Below are 22,287 nucleotides of genomic sequence, written 5' to 3'. Positions count from 1 at the left end.
CCCAGGCATGTGCCCTGAACCGTGACTTCCTGGTCCATAGGTCAGTGTTCAACCACTGAGCCACACTGGGTGAGAAGTGTTTATCGAGTTTTTTTGTGTGTTTTTTTGCCACTTCATAATAGCTTGATAATTTATTTTTTTATTTTTAAAATAATTTTTATTTTTCTATTACAGTGAAAATACAATATTATATTAGTTTCAAGTGTACACCCTAGTGATTAGACAATCTATAACTAACTGATGATCCTAATAAATCTAGTACCCATCTGACACCATACATAGTTATTAGTATATTACTGAAGATAGTCCCTATGCTGTATTTTACATCCCCATAAATATTCTGTAACAACCAATTTGTACTTCTTCACCTTCACCTTTTCCACCTATACCCCCAACCTTTTTCCCATCTAGCAACCATCATCTATAAATCTGTTTCTGTTCTGCTTCTTCATTTGTTTTTTAGATTCATTTGTTGATAGATATGCATTTATTAGCACTTTATTGTTCATATTATTTATCTTTTTTTCCTTCTTAAGGAAGACCCTTTATATATCATGTAATTCTGATTTGGTGGTAATGAACTCCTTAAGCAATTCCATGTTTGAGAAGCTTTTTATATGTCCTTAGATTCTAAACGATAGCTTTTCTGGGTAATCTTGGATATAGGTCCTTGTTTTTTATCACTGTGAATATTTCTTGCCAATCCCTTCTGGCCTGCAAAATTTTGGTTAAGAAATCAGCTGACAGAGAAATCACCTACCACATAGAGCTATTGGAGCTCCTTTGTAGGGTAACTAGCTGCTTTTCTCTTGCTGCTTTTAAGATTCTCTTTGTCTTTAACCTTTGCATTTAAAAAAAAAAATTTTTTTTTTAATTAATTTTAGAAGATAGGAAAGAAGAGGGAGAGATAGAAAAATTGATGTGAGAAAGAAGCATTGATTGGTTACCTCCCACACACACACCAACTGGAGATCAAACCCGCAACCTATGAATCCAACTGGCAACCTTTCAGTCCACAGGACAGCACACCACCAACTGTGCCACACTGGCCAGGGCAAATTAACCATGATGTAAGCCTCTTTGGGGTCACCTTGTTTGGGACTTTCTGTAGTTCCTGGACTTGTCTATTTCCTTCACCAGATTAGGGACATTTCTGTCATTATTTTTTCAAATAGGTTTTAAATATTTTGCTCTCTTTTCCCTACTTCCAGCAACCCTCTAATGTGAATGTTGGTATGCTTGAAATTGTCCCAGAGGCTACTTTCACTATATTCATTTTTTAAAATTCTTTTTTCTTCTTGTTGTTATGATTGGGTATTTTTTGCTTCCTTAAATTCCAAATACTGATTTAACTCTCAGCTTCATCTAGTCTATTATTGATTCCCTGGAAATTACTCATTTCAGTTAGTGTATTCTTCATTTCTGACTGGTTCATTTTTATGGTTTCCATGTCATTTTTTATGGTACCCATGTCCTTATTTATGCTATTGAATTCTAAGTTCAACTACTTCCTTAATAAGTTCATTTAGCATCCTTATAATCAGTGTTTGAACTCTGCATTTTGTTTAGTTCTTTTTCTAAAATTTTGTTCAATCCTTTTTCTAGAATTCTGTTGTTCTTTCCTCTGGGATGTGTTTCTTAGTTCCCTCTCTTGCAGCCTCCCGGTGTTTGTTTCTATGTATTGGGTGAAGCTGCTGTGTCTGCTGGGCTTGGTAGAGTGGCCTGATGTAGTAGTTGCCATATAGTATCCAGTGGCAGAGCCTCCTCGATCACCTGAGCTGGGCACTCCAGGTATGCCCCCTTCCCCATGTGATCTGTGTACACCAAGCATGTCAAACTCATGGCCTGCAGGCTGCATGCTTTATTTATTTGGCCAGTGTTAGCCTTTGAGTTTTACAGGCATGGTGTACACCTTCCTCTTGTAGATGAGCTTTGATTGATGTTGGCATGTAATGGGAGGGATTCACTCCCAGGCAAATCTGCTGCAATGACTGGCTTTGACCAACCACCATGGAGGATAGCTATGCAGAGGCCTACCACACAGAGCAGGATTTACTTCAGCAGCATTCTGGTGCCTGCTAATTCCACCTCTTGAGTGTGACACTGTGGAGGTGTTTGGGTGGTTCAACATGGTCTGAAGCTGACAACTTGTGCTGGCTCTGGGGCCTCCCAGGAGGTCCATGCCAAGGTCAGCTTCCACGTGTGTTCTGACGAGGGCCACCTGGCGTGAGCTACAAAGTGTTTTGCAGATGGCTGTTACTTGTGCTGGGCTTGGAGGCCTACCTACTAACCACAGCCATTGCTGCTGATGCTTGGCCTCGAGCCACTCAGCAAGAGATATGGGGCACACTTAGGTCAGATATGTTTGTTTGATAAATTTTAGAAAAGTATGAAGCATGAGCAAAGACAGATCATTTATATGAACAAAAGACAGTGAAAATAGCTTCAGGGAGCCTGAAAGTTGTGTGTGTGGTTGGGGGGGGGGGATGGAGGGGGTGGGTCCTCAGGAAATCACCAGGGAAGTGCAAACAAACAGCAATAGCCAGGTTGATGGAGACTCAGATGTGTTGCCCACCTGCTGAGAGGGAGGGCTTATCAAAGGAACTATGGCCTCTGTTTACACTTCTGTCTGGAAGAAAGCTGCTCTACTGCCCCCTGCTCTCACATCCTGATGCCTGGCAACGCAATTCCTCCTTGTATGTACCTGGTGCCTTTTGAGCTGCTACACAAGCACTGGAGCTCAGAGGAAATGAGTTAAAGTAAGTCTATATGTGGGCTCTTTAAGAGGCACTGTCTGGGACTCTAGCAACCCTCTGTCTCACTCAGCCTCAATCCCTACTAGTTTTTACAGCCAGAAATTATGGGGATTTCTCTTCCCAGCACTGAAACCCTGGGCTTGGAAGCCTAATGTGAGACTGATACCACTCACTCCTCAGAGAGGACCTCTGCAGGAGATATATCCCTCCTGTTTTTTATCTGCTACATGTGGATGTGGGACCAACCTGTTCCATATCTCTGCCCCTTCCACCAGTCTCAATGTGGCTTTTTTTTTTTTAAATCCCTAATTATAGGACTTCTATTTATCTAGAAATCACTTGGTTCAGATAATCTCAGGTGGTTCTTAATGATGGATGTTCTGCAATTTAGTTGTAATTTTGATATGGTTATAAGAGAATGTGAGTACTGTGTGTATCTACCCTGCCATCTTGACTAGAAGTCTAGCTTGGTAATTTTTAAAGTTTAATTTTATATTTTACTCCTCTTACTCCTACTTTAATATTGAGAAAATGAACATTTCTTCTGAACACAACTGTAGACATTATAAATTAAGGTACTGTGGTGCAATCACAAAGTAATAAACAGGTCTCTATAACTTTTTTTTAATCTTCCCCCAAGGATATTTTTCCCATTGATTTTTAGAGAGAGTGGTAGGGAGGGTGGGAGAAACATCAATGTGAGAGAGATACATAAATTGGTTGCCTCCCGCACACACCCTGACTGGTGCCAGAGAATGAATCTGCAACTCAGATACATGCCCTTGACCTGAAATTGAACACACGAATCTTTGGTTCATGGGCAGACATTCTACCAATAAGCAACACCGGCCAGGACTAGCTTAACTTTTCTAATTATTTTCCAGCCTGTAGGTGTGGGAAAATTAAAACTTCGAGCAAATTATTTCAATTTCTACCTTACTTCCCTATTTCTATGTCTTCCTAGTAACCTATTAAAACAATCCCTTTTTTTTTTAGTTTGATTCTATTATTGACTCCGCCCATTTCCCAACTCTGACTATTTCCCAATAACATCCCAACCCATATATCATTATATCATGAAACTCTTCATGGATTTTTTTCATTTGCTCACCAAGACATCCTCCACCTTAGTAAAAAGATCACACGATTTCTCTAATACTTTATCATCATTTGCTCAAGATAAGGATTTACTGTGTTTGTTTCCCACAGTTCCTCCACCCAATCTTATCCCTGGATTTTCACTGATTAGTACTTCTGGCTGGCCTGTGTTAGCTCATGTAGCTCCTCCTTCTGTACTGGGGCAAAAACTTGTATCACCCTTATAAAGGATGTCATTACTCTTTATCTGTGAAGAGTGGAACAAGAAGAAATCAGATAATCTCAGGATTTCAAAAGGATTAGAGATCACTTCTCATTTCTATAGCACTTATGTCAGAGAGCATCCAGACAAAAGGTAAGCTATAACTATTCTTTCTAAGAGTTTGCTAGTGTTTTACAAATCTAAACTTCCAAATAGATATGTTTTGGCTAGAAATTCACAATTACATTTATTTATAATTAAGAAATTTATTTGGTTTGATTTTAATAAAAAAAATAGTGAAAATAGCTAACAAAAAAAGGCTGTCTTTTCAAAACTTCATTTTATAAGCTAACTTCTAAAATAACTTCCTACTTAGTTCCTTTCTTGAGAATTACAGAGCCGTTATATTGACATAGAAATATTGTTTGTGTGTGTATTGGTTTATGTGTATGAACATATGTTAAGGCATGTTTCGGTTTGACTAATATATGTTTATATATTGTTTCAACAATATTTGTACTTCATGAACTTTTTTAGAGCTGAATCATTTCCTTTTCATAAAAAAAAAAACAAAAAAAAACCCCAACACCCAAGAACAAGGCAAAAAGCATTTCCCTTTAAATATTTAAACTACTCATTCTAAAAATAGGCTATTAAAAAATTATTTCTACCCCACCCAATTGTCTAAACTAAGAAATAAGACTAACAACTTAGAGATATTATTAATGCTTTAATTTCTATTTAGAAAAGACTATCATAATTTCAATGTAATCTTGTTATTGCCTAGGAGATTATTACTGTATAAATTTGGTTTTCATTTCATTAATTTAAGATTTTTATGTTTAATCTATAATTTTCTGATACTTTTTTTATTTTCAAAGCCTTATTATTTTCAACATTTATCTTTCATAATTAAATCTACTAGTAATGATAAATAAAAGAAACAAACAAATGTTTTATGTCATAAAGTTCATTGGGGTATCATATTGCTTTAAAGAAAAGCCAGTAAGCATATATCAGATTTACTTTATGCAGAATATTTCATGAGTGCCCATATTTTTTCCAAATCCAAAATATCAAATACTGCATCAGGGCATGAAAATTAAGATTCTAGATATATAATTTCTTTGTATTTGTGCCTAACTTTTCCTTTATCAAAACTGGTTTAGAGCTGTTTCACTTTTTTCTTCTCTTTTAGAAACATGGTTAATGAAGTTGAAATAAGGATGGCAATTGAAAAATGTCTAGGGCAGTGTGTCCGATGGAGCTTCTATGAGGAAGCAATGCTCGATCATTGGTGCTGTCTGATTTGGTAGCCATAGGCCACACACAGCTATTGAACACCCGAAATGTTCAATACAGCAACTGAACTAAATTAGTAATTTTAGATAATTTTAATTTTAATTTTCATAACTAAATTTATTTTAATTTTTTACATATTACTAGTGGCTACTATACTGAACAGTACATGTTTATGGTATTGAAATTATTAAATATTTTCATTTACAAATACTTTTGAAATGGAGAAAAGTGGTTTCTTTAGCAATAGCTATAAACATAAATTAGTAGACTTCTGAGCTTAATAAGAATGACTCTTGTCCTAATATGAATCCTCTTTTTACTACCAAAAAAATTAATAATAAAGTCCTGTTTTCACATGGCACAATATATCATCTCTTAAATTTCTATAATCCCCCACCCAAAAAGAAAAAAACACCACACTGATACAGGCTGCCCTAAAAAGACAATCAGGCAGTCATTAATTATAAATATATGTGTGAATTATATACAGATTTATAATAAGTAAATAAATATAAAAATATATGTGAATTAAATAAGTGAATGGTCCATGTATATTCTTTATAAGCAAAGAAATAAATGATGTAGTGAGGAAAGAAAAAGAATGCTGAAGAATTTAGTGCATTTTTCTTCAAATTGGCCAGAGAAAAGTCTGTGCAAAGAATTAAAATGCAACTGTCAAAAAAGTGAGAATTAGAAGTAATTTTAAAAGATTTATTCCAGGCATAATGTGAAGCCTGGAAAGATAAACCAGGATAGATATATGTTTAGTTGACAAACTTCAGTTTCCTGAGAAGACAGTGAATTAATCTGAGTAGTATGAAAATAAGGAATAACGAGAACTTTAGAAATGAATGAATCTTCATTCTATTCTTATTTCTAAGTCTTTAGGTGATTCTTTTAAGGATATAATTGAAAATGAAAAGGATTTTTAAACCTGGTTGTTTTGAAGTCTCTTAGAGCTGTAGAGATGTATTCAGATAAATGTTTTTCCATGAGTGCAACTCTGATCCAGGCTCTACCCTAAAAGGAAGAAGAAAGAATCAAACATGGGGGTAAAATTGAAATTAAAAAGCTCAATATAAGCATTTTAATATGTAAAGAACAGCCCATGCAAAATATATATTTGGTAAAGACTAAAAAATTTTAAGTAGATAATAGGTAAACTTTTATTATGCATAGTATATAGTTTGTTTTTCTGAAGGTATAGGGTTAAGCACATCAGATTAACTTCCTATCCTCTGAAGAAACAGAACCATTAATACTGAGTTATTTGGATTAGAGACTTTTTTTAAATGATAGAATGTAATCAGAAGACTTACGTTCTATTTCTATACTCAAATCAACATGCTAAATAAAATGACTCCCCTTAAAAAACACAAGAGTGCATTCTATTTAGTAAAAAAATACTTTCATACAGCTTGTTTAAGAAAACTTCTCACCTATCCTTCCAGAGGGAAGGTTTAGACAACTAATAATGAATCAAATTTCATTATCATGCATCCTAATCTTGAGTTTCTGAATTTGATAGACCATAACATTATAAAAACCTGTTACCAAATTTTTAGACCAGAAAGAACAATCACACAACAAAAATATCCCAGAAACGTGTTCTAGCACAAAATCATAAAAACAGATAATTATGACTAAATGTGATAATTTATTTTTTACTTAGAAAAGGGATAACATCATTCAATAGTTGGAACTAACCAATTAATTTTTTTTATAATCCAAAAAGACTATTTAAAAAAAGAGATTGCATTTATAGTGAGAACTTTAAAATTCAATTACTTTTGTTTTTACTCAGCCTTTTCACCAATCTCCAGAAAGTCCAGCAAGATCGACTATATAGAAAACCAAAACAGTGCAATGACAGGTGAGAATCAAGGTGACTCTCATTGATATATATCATGGTTGACTACCAGTATGGAGGGGGGATAAGCACTCTTTAGAAATTACTCCAACTCTGGTAAATTCACCAGGCTCTTAGATAGGAGGGATAAGAAAGGAGTCAAAGCTAGACAGTGACAAAACAGGCATGAAGCAGCAGTGTTGTCTAAGCTCAAACCCTTTTAGTTTTGCCCAGGGCTCACTCCCTTGTTCTTGCTGAGTAAGCCGAGGGGAGCCTACACTTCACTATGGCTGAATGTAACAGCAGGAGGAAGAGGCAAACCACTGGCGAGCAGTCTCCAGATTCTTGAAATTTCATTTAAAAGACACAGAGTCTAGTAGTGTTAGCTTGAGTCAAAAGGCCAGTATTTCACCAAAACAGAAGCAAGGAAAAGTTGCTCTCCAGAGAAAGTTAGTTCTTATCTATTGCTAGATAAGAAACGTGGGAAAAGTCCTGCTTCCTCATTTATTAATTTCAATCCATACAATCCATAGGGCCACACCTAGTTTCCAGTCCTTGGATGTTTGTGGGATTCTGTTATTGTGATAATAAACTGTGATAATTTTTAAAGTATTTTTTATTGATTTATAGAGAAAGAGGAAGAGAGAGAGAAAAACACTGATGTGAGAGCAAAACATCAATTAGCTGCCTCCTACTGGCCCCCTACCGAGGACCGAGCCTGCAACCTGGGAGTGTGTGTGTGTGTGTGTGTGTGTGTGTGTGTGTGTGTAAAAGGTGAAGGGATTAAGAAGCATAAGTTGGTAGTTACAAAATGTTCATGTGTAATGTATAGCATAGGAAATATAGCCAATTACACAGAAATAACTATGTATGGTACCAGATGGGTATTAGATTTATTGGGGTGACCCCTTCACAAGTTATATAAATCACTGAGTTGTACAGCTGAAACTAATAAAATATTGTACGTCAACTGTAAAAAAAAAAAAAAAAAAAAAAAAAAAAAAAAGAAAAAGACAAAAGAAAAGAAGGAAGGAAGTCCCCTGGTCCTGGGAAAACTGATGGTTGATTACCGTAATATAAACCAAAGGAGTACAGATACTGAATCAAAAGGGTATGTATTTCTTTAACTTTAGCAGATAAGGCCAAATCATTTTTCCAAATTGCTTTCTACCAATTTACGGGTGATAGGGTTCAGAACGTGCTACCTCAACATGTGGATCTTAAGCTGAAAAAGTTTGAGGTCACTCTGATCTACCCCTGCCCCACCCTTGTTCCCTCGAAGCCAGAGAGAGATCTTCTGAAAGGTCACTTCCCTGAGCCAGGGAAAGGGAGGCCCCTCATCACCACAGTCAGAGAAGGCTGCATAACCAAACCTTCTACTTCTTCACCATTTCCTCCCCTCAGCCCGGATCCCTCTGCCTTGCTATTTCTTCACAAATTTATGTTTCTTTGTCTGTTAGTTTTGTAAGTGATATTTTTTTTTTTCAGAGAATTTGCCCATTTCCCCTGAATTTTCAAATGTATCGGTGTGAAGTTATTCATCATATTTCCCTTTAGATGTTTAATGTATGTAGGGTCTCTGGGGTTGGGCTCTTCTTCATTCCTGATACTGATCATTTACAATCTCTTTTTCTTCTTTAATAGTCTTGCTAAAAGCTTATCAATTGTATTAATCTCTTAAAAACATCAACTTTAGGCTTTGTGGATTTTCTTCTGGTGTACATTTGTTTCCATTTAACTGAATTTTCGCTCTTCGTTATTTCTTTCCTTCTACCTTGAGTTTATTACTTTTTTTTAAAAAAAGGTTTCTTGAGATGAAAGCTTTGATCACTAATTTTCAGCCTTTCTTCTTTTGTTTAATAATGCATAAGCCTACTTAAGCATACCTATTTTCCTTTAAGTACAAATTTTTATTGTGTTGTGTTTTATACTACTTTCCAAGCCTTTATTGTGGCTCTTGGGAAAAGAGTTCCTCTGATACAAGCTATTCTGTTTTCACTGGAAGTAGAAACTAATTCATTTCTTACCTCCATGATCATCTTTTTAGGCTCCAAACCCTTCTAACTTGACTCTCTGCCCCTACCCACCTTTCTATGCATTGTTCATACTGTAACCACTTGATCATTTAAAATGTAACCAGATTACATTATTCTACTGCTTAAAAAAAAAAAAAAAGTAAAAAAGAAACCCTCAAGTAGCTCCCCAATGTATTAAGAATTATATCTAAATTCTGAATCATGACCATATCTTCTATTCTACACCTTGCTTCTTCAGCTTACAATTTGCACAGCACATTTCTTCCCATAATTTACATTCTGATTCAACTACTGCTCCACAGAATCCTTCCTGATCTCTTCCACCACGCCTATCACTTTCTAACGTCCCCTGAGATATTATGTACATATTTGATTACTGTCTTACTAAAATGGAATGTGTGTGTAACATTTGCTCTTTGCCATCTTTTCACCGCTGCCACTCCATCCTCAACATTTACCACCGCTTTGGGCACACAGGAGGTATTCAGTTTATACTTGTTAAATAACTGAATCAAACTAAAGAGGTGAATAACTTGCTCATAGCTACTAGGCACTGGAGCTACCGGTTAGAAATGGGGGAAAGGAATGATGTGAAAAATAAAGAATTTTGGAAAGATTCATATGGAGTTAAAATGGATAGAGTGTAAAACAAATGGGCAGAATCAGAATACGTCTGTTTTCTGCTGGGAAACTATCTTTAAAGCTCTCCAAGTATTTCTGAAGTATTTCAAATTTGAGGCCATCACAATAAAGAACTGTCATAAAAATGATCAGAAAAATGGCCTCTTTGCAATACTACACCTTACTGTAAAGTTATTTGATAAAGTTATTTGATAAAAGTATTTGATAACTCTGGTATATCTGATTAATGCCCCCTCTGCCTCTGTCAGGAGAACATATAGCTAATCTGCCTCTGGGACAGCACAGTGACAAGCCAGCTTCTGAACAGACAGGAAATATGGTCAAGCTGAGATGCAGTTATTTTTCTGAGACTACTAATTCTAGTCCGAAACCTAAAAAAATTGATGTATAGAAATCATATGCTCCAAAATCCCTGCATACTATAGAAAAAAACAGATGCAAATATACCTGATATGGAAAAAATATATACATGATCTTCAATTCAAATATTTTATTCCATTGTTAGGCTATGTGTAGGCCCTGGAAAATAGGTCCAACAAGTCACAGACCAAGCAAAGAAAGGGAAAGGCCTTCATTTCATAGCTTTGAGCTTAGAGTGACCAGATTTCAGTCTCCCAGGGTGGCAGTTTCTACAATGTGAACCTAAATTATACAGTGGTACTAGAACACAGACAATCCGGATTCAATCAGCTCAACCACATTTAAACAATGTTTCTGTTTCCCCATTAAATGGAATCTGTTTGAGGTCTGATCAAAACAAAGGCATAAATGCAGGATTTGGCACATGATTGTCCTGTAGTGTTTTGATACTCAACACCATTTTTGGCGTTTTCTGTGTTTCTTTAAAGAATAAATATTAATGTTCTCCGCTGAGAGGTGGTGAGCTAGGGTTTGGGTTTCTTTGGTCCACCCATGTCCAAATGTGACATTTCTAATGTTTGCTAGCTTTTCAATTACCTTTTGTACTTTGAGGTATGTTAATTCTATAAATATATCCTCTTCTGTGTTGAAAGAGTTTAGAATACACTGGTCATGTTGATCTCTCCTACGTTTAGTTTGAAAATAAGAAAATAAAGTTTATGTAGCACCTGGTTTACTTTCAATTTTCATAGACTTTATCCATTCAACTTACAGCTAATCTTAACCTACAGAAACCAAGATATTACTCTTAAACCATAAAGAAAACTAATACCAACTCAATTATAATGCAAAGGAGAATTCAAATTGTACATTTTTAAAACCTATAAACAGACAATTAGAAAGTAAGTAAATGAATGAATTCAATAGTTCAAAAATGACGGCCAAAGGACGAATAAGACAATTGTGACTGAAAAGAAACTTGTTGATATAAGATAAAACACTATGAGAAAAGGGTTTTAATTTAAAAACGTAGTTATAACTGACTTTAAAAGGAAGACACTTATTGACCTAAAAAATATCAGAGGCAGAAAAAAATGATTTAATAGAAAAGAGTTTGAAGACACTGAAGCAGAAAGTTAACTGGTGCTCAGACTACTCCTGACTGGACACTGGCAGGAGGCGGTGCAGCAGGGAACAGTGTTTTTAGAAACATCTTCAAAGATGACAAAAACTATAGCTATTAACTTTACCCAAAAATACACTTCCATATTAGAATTTTAAGCTGTTTAACTTTGTTTCTAATTTTGTCACTGAATTTAAATATTACAAATCTTGCTTTTAAAAATAAATATTAAGTTCATTTTTTACAAACCTGTTTTAATTCCAATACATATCAGTAAATTTTGTGAACCAAAATTTTTCCAAAAGAAAAAAAAAATTCCTAAATAAAAATGGATATAAAAACAATAAATTTGGAAACGACACATTTGAAAGATGATTGTTATGCATGTAACTTGTAAGTTTACAATTATGAAATAATGAACTGAATTACATCTTGATCTTAAAACCTTAGATATCCATATTAAATCTTTACTTTCTATTTAGTTTCATTCTATAATTATTAAGTGTCAAAAATACAAAGGAGGGTCCCTTTTATTATAAAAGAATTATAAAAGCATAACAATCATCTTGCAAAGTCTAGTTTGAAAATTATAAAAGCATAGCAATAATCTTTCAAATGTGTAGTTTCCAAATTTATTGTTTTTATATTCATTTTTATTTAGGAAACTACACATTTGAAAGATTATTGTTGTTAGAGTATTAAATTTGACAGTAAAATAGTAGTCAAGTTTTCCGACTAATTTAAATTGGCTAATTGAAATAAGCAAATATTCTAAAAAAATTTAATTGTACTGGACAAAAAGCTCTTTCTAAAGTGTTAACTAAAAATTTTATTGGTTGTTCATCTCATGGTAAAATTGCATAACATGTAATGAACCTAAAGCAGTCATATTTTAGTGCAAAAAATTAAAACTTAAAAGCTATCACAACTATATTATAAAATTTCCATAATATTTAAATAAAAAAAGGGGGATAGTAGAAGAATATCATGTAAGGAAAAATATCCTGTAAGTAAATTACATCTAGAAAATTTTTACTTTAGAAAGTTAACTTTCATTTGTAATGCTAACAGCAAGATACCCATGAAAAACACACATGGTGTCAAAACAAGCCAAAGGGAAAACATTTGGGCAAAAAATGAAAAAGGATCCCAAGTCAAATTTATAGAAAAGATTCCTTTATTAACTTTTGGCCGAGAATATGTTTGTATATTTTCAGAAAACTCCAAGACCATGTGGATTTCTGCAACAGAGAGTAATTGACAGGACTGCTCCAGCCATGAAGACAGAAGAGAAACAGCCCAGAGATGGAAGACGCTGACAGCAATGCCTTGCCATGGTAGCAGACAGCAGCTGTGTGTCGCTGAAGGTTGTCCAGGACCAAACCAGAGAGGGTCGGACCTGCATTACCCCCATTTGTCCACCATCCAGAACTGAAATATCATTGCTCACACATATACATAAGGAACTGTTTGACATTGAAATTGGGACTCAAAAGAACTGATGGCCCAGAAAGAAACTCACTACAGACTGATTCATTTGCCTCTCAGCATAACTATTATTGCTTGTCTCATTTTCTGTTCTTATAAGTTTATTTCTAATTTCACATGATCTCACTCATCTAGGGGAAATAATGAACAACATAAACTGATGAACAAAAACAGACCCGGAAACAGGGAAGCATCAATCAGACTATCAAACCTCAGAGGGAAAGTAGGGGAGGGTGGGGGTAAGGAGGACATATTAACCAAAGGACTTGTATGTATACATATAAGCCTAACCAGTGATCATGGACAACAGGGGGGAGGGGACATGAGTGGGGAGGGTTTGGATGGGAATGGGGGGATGAAGACAAATATGTGATACCTTAATCAATAAAGAAATTTTAAAGAAATAGAAAGGAGCCCTAGCCGGTTTGGCTCAGTGGATAGAATGTCAGCCGGTGGACCAAAGGGTTCCCTGGTGCAATTCTGGTCAAGGACACGTACCTTAGTTGCAGGCTCCTCCCCGGCCCGGTTAGGACATGTACAGGAGACAACCAATTGATGTGTTTCTCTCACATCAATATTTCTCTCTGTTTTTCCCTTTCTCTTCCAATCTCTCTAAAAAAACAAATCAATGGAAAATATCCTAGGGTAAGGTTTAAAAAACAAAATACAATAGAAAGGAAAGCTACTATGGCAATCCAATAAAAATAAAAACAAACTAAACTGAAGCTGATATTTTGATGTCAGCAGCTCTGGCATTTTACAAACTAGGTATCTGCTTCGCATTCAATCTGATACACTGTACTCAAAGGTTGAGATTTAATAAAATTAATAATATTTACTATATTGTCATGGACTTTTTTAAGTGACCATGGAGTGTCTTAGTGTGTGTTGTTCGTGTGCGCACATGTGTGTGTGTGTGTGTGTGTGTGTGTGTGTGTGTGTGTGTGTTTTAAGACTGAGCTGATGGTGGGGAAGAACTCAATGATTACTAATAGTAGTTTAATACCATTGTCTTAATTGGTGCACAGGCAACAGCATTGCTTCTGCACTAGCAACAAGAATGTCAACACAATGCAAAAGGCAAATAACGTTTTGCTCTTACATGAAAAAGAGTTTTGACATTATGGACCCCCAGGGTTCTGCTGTACACTGAGAGTCACTGGCTTAGGTAATTCAATAAACAGAAAAAACTCGCAGGCGAGGATACATTTCATTGTTCTCAGTAGTGACTAGCTTCATACGTTCTTGCTATTCATACAGAAACAATAAAGGTTCAGGGCGTTCTAGAATAATGAAATACAATAAAAAAGGAAACAAGCCTCTGAAAGATGTTAAATTTGGTTAAGTGCTTAATTTCAACAAAGAAAGCAAATGTTTTACAGCAAAGAGCTTGGAACTTTCTAATTGGGCTAAGACTGCATAGGATTATACACATTGCATGGTATTTATGTCTTACCTTAGCTCTAGAGGAACTGACATTTTCCATATTTTCAATGCTGCAGATACAATTCTGTGAGACTTTCCGGCAAGCCACTCTGATGTAGTCCCAGAAGCTACGCGGACTTTCATAACCAAACCAGGTTACTTGACCTTCAGGAGACAAATTGCAATACAAAATAAAAGAAAACCAGACTAGAAAATTCAAAATGCAAGAACAATAAAATGCTGAAAATTAAAAGGCAGTGTGGTGTGCTGTCATGGAAAGGATACTGATCTCAATATCAAACAGCCCGAAATCTAGTCCTGATCTACCTTTACCTAGTTGTGTTACCAGGGGCAATTTATTTAGTGAACCTGAGTCACAGTTTTCTCAACAGTAAATTCAAACTAAATGAAGTAAAAAGAGTCTATATACTAAAAAAAAAAACAACAACAACAAAAAAAAAATACTGCAGTTTAATATCCTATTATTCTAATATAGTCTTTTATATATCACATGGGTAATTTTTCTGGTGGTTATAGTTAAGCATTAATTTAATGTTGTATATAGGTACTTCAAATAAATGAAATAAATGTGTGTGGTCAGAACTATAAGTAAATATAATCAATTAGAATCCTATATTGAATAGTCATTCATAATCTTGTACCCACCCATTCTCATCTATTAAGCCAAGAAGTTCCCTGAAACTATGATTCATCTGCTCTCTTTTAGTCATCAACCTGGAAAAAGTCCTTCAGGAATTTACCATTTGAGTAATGTGTCTGTTGATGAACAAATATTCTTCTCTGTGTATCTCAATATTGTTATTTCTATGCAGGACTTTGAATAGCAGATCCATGGGAACCATTTTGCACTCTTAGCATTTTTAAATGGGATATGAGACACAGCTTAATACTTTATTCCATTAATTTTACCTAGGTAAGTTGTTTAATCTTAATGTAGAAATATTAGCTTTTATATTTTTAAATCTGTGCTTTTCAGTTTCAATTAATTTTTTATCTCAAACTTTCCCTTCCCCAATAATAGCTTCTCTCTAAGCAACATTAAAGTGTTCTTGTCAGCAAGCACCATTTTAGGAGCCGTGTCTGAAATGGTATGTGATTTCCAACCATGGCAGCCCATAAAAACACCTGGGCTTCCTTTAAAAATACTCATGCCTGGGCTCCCCCAAAACTAATAATCAGAATCTTTAGGGGCAGGTCTAGGCATTGATATTTTTTAAATCCCTCCCCCCTGATATTTCTAATAATATACTTATGGTTCATCAATGAATAGAAAGTCTATACATTGTATAGGTAACTCCTATAATCTTTCAGGACATTTTAAAGGCCTTCTATTCTTATAAGCCCTGTGTGATCTCTATGGCAATTCAGTTCCTCCCTCCCTATGTGCTGGCATGGCACTCTGTGCTTACTTGGTAAAACTGCTAAGGCAGGAATTGTGTCTTAGTTTTCTTTAAATGGCTCTCTAGCACTTGACATAGTGCTTGGATCATAGTAGGGATTCAATAAATATTTATTAAACAAAGCAACTGGTAAATCAGCACAAAACAGATCATCTTAATTGCTGCGCTATATAAAATTTTGAATTTGAAAAATCTGAATTAGTACATTTTTATAGTAACAGTTCAATGACAATCTAGTATCAAGATTCTCCATGCTAGATTACAAATACTAAATATTCTAAACAAATACATTTACATGTATAAATAAAACACAAAAACATCTATAAATCCTTGTTCAAATATATAACTCAAATGTCTCTTTAAAAATCAAATATTACTACTAACAAACAGAAATCTATAAGAACACTACATTTAAAATATCTCTTCTTCCTCTCAATCAATCCCCATTATTGTCCTTTGCTTTTTCTCTTCTTTAGTTAAAACAGTTCCTGGCACAGTATCTCAATATAGTTTGTCTTTAGGGCAATATTCAGACTATCAATTTGTTAGCCATTTGGAGAGGAAGCAGGGTACCTAGTGGTTAGGAATATGGGTTTTGAGTCAAATCACTTTCTATCTACATCATCTTGAGCAAATGACTTCATTGTATCAGTCTTTCTTGTATAAATTAACAATAGCGGTAGTACTGACATGAAAACACTTGGAGATTAGAGAGATAATGTGTGTACAGCAGTCAGTATACAGTATAGTGCAGATGTTAACAATTTCTACCATTACTATTACTACTACCAAATAGTTAAGCTACCAAAGCTCCTCTTCCACCACAAAGTGGGAATGAGATATAAAATTAAAAGTTTTTCCCATAACTTGCTTAGAATCTAAAAAAAAAATCTTTAAAATGTATTTCCTAATCCAACATTTTCCCATATCAACCATTCTAATTTTGCCTCCCTAAAATGTCTAGTCTCAACTAATTTTCTTTGCCTTCAATTAATTGGGATCACCCCATAATTTTAAAAAGGAAGGTGTAGCTGCCAGTTCTCCTTCAAGAAACAGAGTGCAAAACAACAGCAGGGACCCTTAAAAAGGGAGAATAAGATTCCTCTAATGACTTCATTTTAAACCGCATGAGTCTGATATGGCCAAGGAAAAATAGGAATAGCAGAGGTGTCAAAAACCAAAGAATATAACAAAGTCCTATTTTTAGAGGAGAGAAGAAAAGAAAGATTAAAAAAAAAAAACACTAAAAAATCTGGAATTAGGTTAAACTGAGAAAGAATGGGCACTAAATCCTTAGGACTCTTATTATGGGTAGGATACGTGATCTACAAGACTGTTACCCAAGACATGACAAGATTTCCAAAGTTGCAAACTGAGAAACTAAACAATAGAATGACACATTAGCATAACTTGCAGGGTTTTAAAAAACTAGTAGTATCTTTTTAATACTCTGCCTACGCAACCAACTAGATGATAGGATGATTTGGCTTGATTCTGCCTTCTCCCCTTTTCCATGTGCATCATTTCCAATGTGAAGTTCTTAAATCAAGACACTGAATTGCTGTCTACATTCAAAAGATCAGCTTTGATTAGGAGAAGGTGGATTCCCTTGATAGAATCACTAAACAAACTCTCATGTAAATTGTTTGTACTATATCCTAGAATTTTATTTAAGTAATTAAATAATTTTTGCATCCATGAAAAGGATTGAATCTAATTTAAAATAATTCAGAATTGTTTGCCCATGGCCAGTGTAGCTCAGTTGGTCAGGCGTATTCCCGTGGACTGAAAGGTTGCTGGTTTGATTCTGTCATGCCCAGGCTACAGTCTTGATCCCCAGTAGGGGGAGTGCAGGAGACAGCTGATGTTTCACTCTCACATCAACATTTTTCTCTCTCTCTTTCCCTCTCTCTTTCTCTCTCTCTCTCTCTCTCTCTTAAAAAAAATTTTTTTCTTTTAAATTAGAAGTTTTTAAAAATAATAGAAGTATTCAATTGGTCATTTGAAATATTATTACTTGAACATCACTTTTACTTAAATACAGATTAACTGCTAGCAAAAGACTGTATTTATTCTGTAACCAGTATCCAATAGAAAAATTAAAAAACACCAACCACTACAATCTGATCATGACTTTAAAAACCACTGAATGAAGAATCATTTACAAGATATTCCATTTCCTTTCAAAATAACCAGAAAAGCAAATCACATTACAAGACACTGACTAACCTGTATCTCAAAGAAATTTTATTCCAGAGAAAAAATACACTGTCATTAAAAATTCTCTTTTTAAAGCTCTGGTGAGTACAGATGTATAATATGCTTTCAATTATATATATTCTTAGAAGTTGACTTTTTACCAATGACAGAGTTAAACAAGCTTTTGACACTCATTCCCATTCCATTAATCCAACTCTAATTTATTTCATGCACAGAAATAAGTGCTAATAAGCTTGTTATTAGCAGATCACCTAGACTGAAAGGTAATCTGCTAATAACAAGCTATGCAATATCTTCCCCACTGAACTGCCTAATTTTCTGCACCTAAAAATAGCATGTGATTTCTAGAATCCAGTATTATTCTAAAATTACTCTTCTACATTATTTAAATCAAACGCCTATTCATTTCATGCAATATGTTTGTGTTTGGCTTATAAGTGGTTCTCTAATGAATTAGTGGTTAATGGCATACAATCTTTTGATAATATAAAATATAAATGAGAGAGAATCCAAAAATGGCTGCTGGGGTAGGCAACTAGCCGCAGCCGCACACAACAATTTTAATAAAATACAACTAAAATATAAAATGGACATTACCCAGAACTACAGGAAAGTCGACTGACTGGAAATCCTACAACAAGAAGCAAGGAGAAAACCAGAAGGAAGCGCGGAGGAGCTGTAAAAGCCTAAGGTACGGAGACACGCGGCGCACGCGAAGAGGACGGAGCCGGAGAGGAGGGAGGCCGAGTGCCTGGCGGGCGTTCCCTAGCGGAAAGGAGATAAAACTCCGACTGTGCTGGGCCCCCAACTGCTCTGAACCCCAGTTCCGGGCCAGACCCCGGGGACTCAGGCTCAGCCATAGGGAGCTGGGCTGTAAAGCGGAACCCGGGGTAGCGGAGAAAGGAGGTCCCGGAGGCGCGCACACTGCCCCCAGAGAAGGGACGGTCGGCTGTGCCGCGGGATTGCCCTGACGGGAAGGAGACTGGGGCTCCAGACTGCTCTGAACGCCACCTCCAACTCCACTTCCAACTGAACTGAACCCCAATACCGGGCTCATTGGGGGAGAGCATAGACTGTTTGGCAGCAGGCGAAAATCGAGGGCACCTTTCTCTCAGAGGCGCCGGCAGCGAGCACTGAAGGACCCGCATAGGGCGGGGCTGACGGAAGCCAAAGCTGCAGGCTCCACCCTGAAACCCCGTCCCATCTGTAACTGCGAAATGCGACAACAAAATAGATCACAAATGAAAGAAATGGAGGACAAAAAGCGTCTGGATATAGAGTTCAAATCTACGCTTATAAGGTTTTTCAAGAATTTCCTAGAAAAGATGGATAAGGCCTATGAGGATATGAAAAGAGATCAACTAGAATTAATAAGGAGTCAACAAGAAATGATAAGGGATCAACAAGAAATAAAGAATACATTGTCTGAAATAAAAAATATTCTACAGAGTCCTAAAAACAGAAGGGAAGATCGCAAGAATCAAGTCAAAGATTTGGAACATAAAGAGCCAGAAGACACTCCTCCACAGAAGCTAGAAGGCAAGAGAATCCAGAAAATTGAAGATAATGTAAGAAACCTCTGGGACAACTTCAAGCGAACCAACATCAGAATTATGGGGGTTCCAGAAGATGAGAGAGAGCAAGATATCGAAAACATACTGAAAGAAATAGTGACAGAAAACTTCCCCCACCTGGTGAAAGAATTTGACTTACAAGTCCAGGAAGCGCACAGAACTCCAAACAAAAGGAATCCAAAGAGGACCACACCGAGACACATCATTATTAAAATTCCAAGAGCAAAAGATAAAGAGAGAATATTAAAAGAAGCAAGAGCAAAGAAGGTAGTAACTTATAAAGGAGCACCTATACAATTGTCAGCTGACTTCTCAACAGAAACCATGCAGGCCAGAAGGGAATGGCAAGAAATATTCAAGGTGATGAATAGCAAGAACCTACAGCCAAAAATAAGCTACCCAGCAAAGCTATCACTCAGAATCGAAGGCCAGATAAAGAGCTTCACTAATAAAAAAAAGCTAAAGGAGTTCATCACCACCAAACCAGAATTATATGAATTGCTGAAGGGGGTTCTTTCAGAAGAGAAAGTAAACAAAGATAAAAATTATGAACAACAAATACGTAATTATCAACAAGTGAATCTAAAAACCAAGGAAATTAAAAAAATCTGATGAACAATATTAACTGTTGAGTATAATAGAATCAGAGGTATGGAAGGGGAGTGAACTGACGATTCTTGGGGAAAAGGGGAGAGGGGGGCGTGGGAAGAGACTGAACATAAACTGTGCACCTATGGATGAGGACAATGGGGAGAGGGGAAAGGGCAGAGGGTGGGGTGGGAACCTGGTGGAGGAGAGCAATGGTGGGGGGGGGAGGGAAGGAACATTTGTAATAATATGAAAAAATAAAAACTTATTAAAAAATATATATATATATAAATGAATATGTTAAGTGACTCTCTTTTTCCACTCTTTATTAGTGCCAAAGATGAAAGAATAAATGGAAAACTGTCCTCACAAGCTGAAGTTCTGTCAGCATTGTAATATATCACGTCAATGACAATATCAAAGGCAATTGCCTGTAGCTGCTATTCATCTAGACAAGTAATAAAAACAGTCACATCAAGTTTTAATAAATCATTCTGATATCACTGCAAATGTTTCAGATACTTAAAGGAAATTGATTACTTATAGATTTATTGTTGGCAATATATTAATATTTAGATATTAAACTTTTCACTTTAAATTTTGTAACAGTGGCCCTAAGTTTCTTACTGCTAACTTATATTGTAGAACCAGTTTGACATTTTCCACTACCTTTTTACTAAACAGAGAGAATTCTCATTTCTGTAATAGTTAGAATCCTTTCCTTTAAAAAAAAAAAAAAAAAAAAAGGTAGTGCAACCCTGGCCAATGTGTTTCAGTGGGTAGAGCACAGGCTTGTGCACTGAGTCTCGGGTTTGATTCCCAGTCAAAGGCACATACCTTGGTTGCAGGTTTGATCCCTGGCCCCAGTTGGGGGTGTGTGGAAGGCAACCAATCAATGAATATCTTTCACATTGCTGTTTCTTTCTTTCTCTCTCTGACAAGATTAATTGGTATCTCTTCAAAATATATCCTCTGGTGAGGATTAACAACAACAACAAAAAATAAAGTAGCATTATAGTTGAGATACATATTTATTAGACCATTCATCCAGCTTTGAAGATAAAATTATGATTTCAAATAATATCTAAATAAAATATATTAATGTTCTAAAAAAAAAAAGACAAAGTTAAACACTTTAAAAATAACTTTACCTTTTACACTGAATCTTAAGAAGTCTGAGTCTTGACTAGGCAATTTTGTATGTATGTTATTTATAGGATGCTTCAGGGAAATCATTTAGCAAATATGAATCACAGTTACTAATCTATAAAATGTAATTATCAACTCCTATTACAACAATTAATGTCTTATTCACTGCTAAGAAATTTATCAGATATCTAAAACAAGTGTATAAAGTATGTACCTATATAATAAAAGTGAGTCAATTATAAATCTTCTAAAATAAAAAAAAATAAGATAAACAAGTTCATCTGAAAATCTGAAAAACTAAATTTGATTTAATACGTTTACTTATCCCAGTAATTTGACCATCTTTCCAAGCAGAATACAAGAGTTTTGTGGGGTGTTTTCTTTCAGCATTTTAGAATACTGGCAGATTTGATTAAATTACCGACGGCTGAGGTCCATGTTGAGAGCTATGAGTAAACATGTAGACCTAGCCCTAGCCAGTGTGGTCCAGTGAACAGAGCGTCAGCTTGTGTAATGAAGGATCTCGGGTTCAATTCCAGGCAAGGGAAGTTACCTCAGTTGCAGGTTCAACATTGGTCATGACTCGTTTGGGAGGCAACAAATCAATGTGTCTCTCTCACATCAATGTTTCTCTCTCTCTCTCTCTCCCCTTCCCTTCCAAGCTCTCTAAAAATCAATGGGAAAATATCCTCGGGTGAGGATTAACACACAAAAAAGTGTAGAACTAAAGAAATCAAGCATAAATTTTTTTCAGTAGTGATTAAGGATAGATATATGACATAAAAGAAAATATTTAAAATAACTATTTGTGGGAATTAGGATTGAGGAAATGAGAAGCTATTTTTCTTCTACCTTCTATCGTTTATCTTAGTGTTATCTTTGAAACACTAGAAAATTTCTTTTCTAATTAAAACGTATAGTAGAAGGCTAGGTCATAAGTGCAGAGGCCCTGCAGTGTTTTGCATACTGCAGGAACTCAGTAGAAGTATTTTGAATAAATGAATAAGAAGTATGCATTCTACCTGGGAGAAGGGAAACTAAGGAATACAGTCCC

The 22,287-nt window shown here is 35.5% G+C and overlaps 1 protein-coding gene across 6 annotated transcripts in view; it reads right to left on the bottom strand.

Moving 5' to 3' along the window:
• RUNDC3B (RUN domain containing 3B) overlaps window positions 1-22,287 on the bottom strand; it is a gene marked incomplete at its 3' end in the record, with an annotated part of 89,663 nt that overhangs the window by 39,906 nt on the left and 27,470 nt on the right. For all 6 annotated transcript variants that reach the window (XM_084897421.1, XM_084897423.1, XM_084897422.1 and 3 more), the window contains 2 exons: window positions 14,313-14,446; window positions 6,293-6,378 (listed from right to left, as the gene is read on the bottom strand). In XM_084897421.1, coding sequence (XP_084753547.1) covers window positions 6,293-6,378; window positions 14,313-14,446 — 220 coding nt within the window. The remainder of the gene's footprint in view (window positions 1-6,292; window positions 6,379-14,312; window positions 14,447-22,287) is intronic.

This window comes from Pipistrellus hanaki, assembly GCF_964339955.1.
Source record: "Pipistrellus hanaki genome assembly, chromosome: 10".
Classification (NCBI taxonomy): domain Eukaryota; kingdom Metazoa; phylum Chordata; class Mammalia; order Chiroptera; family Vespertilionidae; genus Pipistrellus; species Pipistrellus hanaki.
The sequence above is the reverse complement of the archived record's forward strand: the minus strand, read 5'-3'. Positions and strand labels throughout refer to the sequence as shown.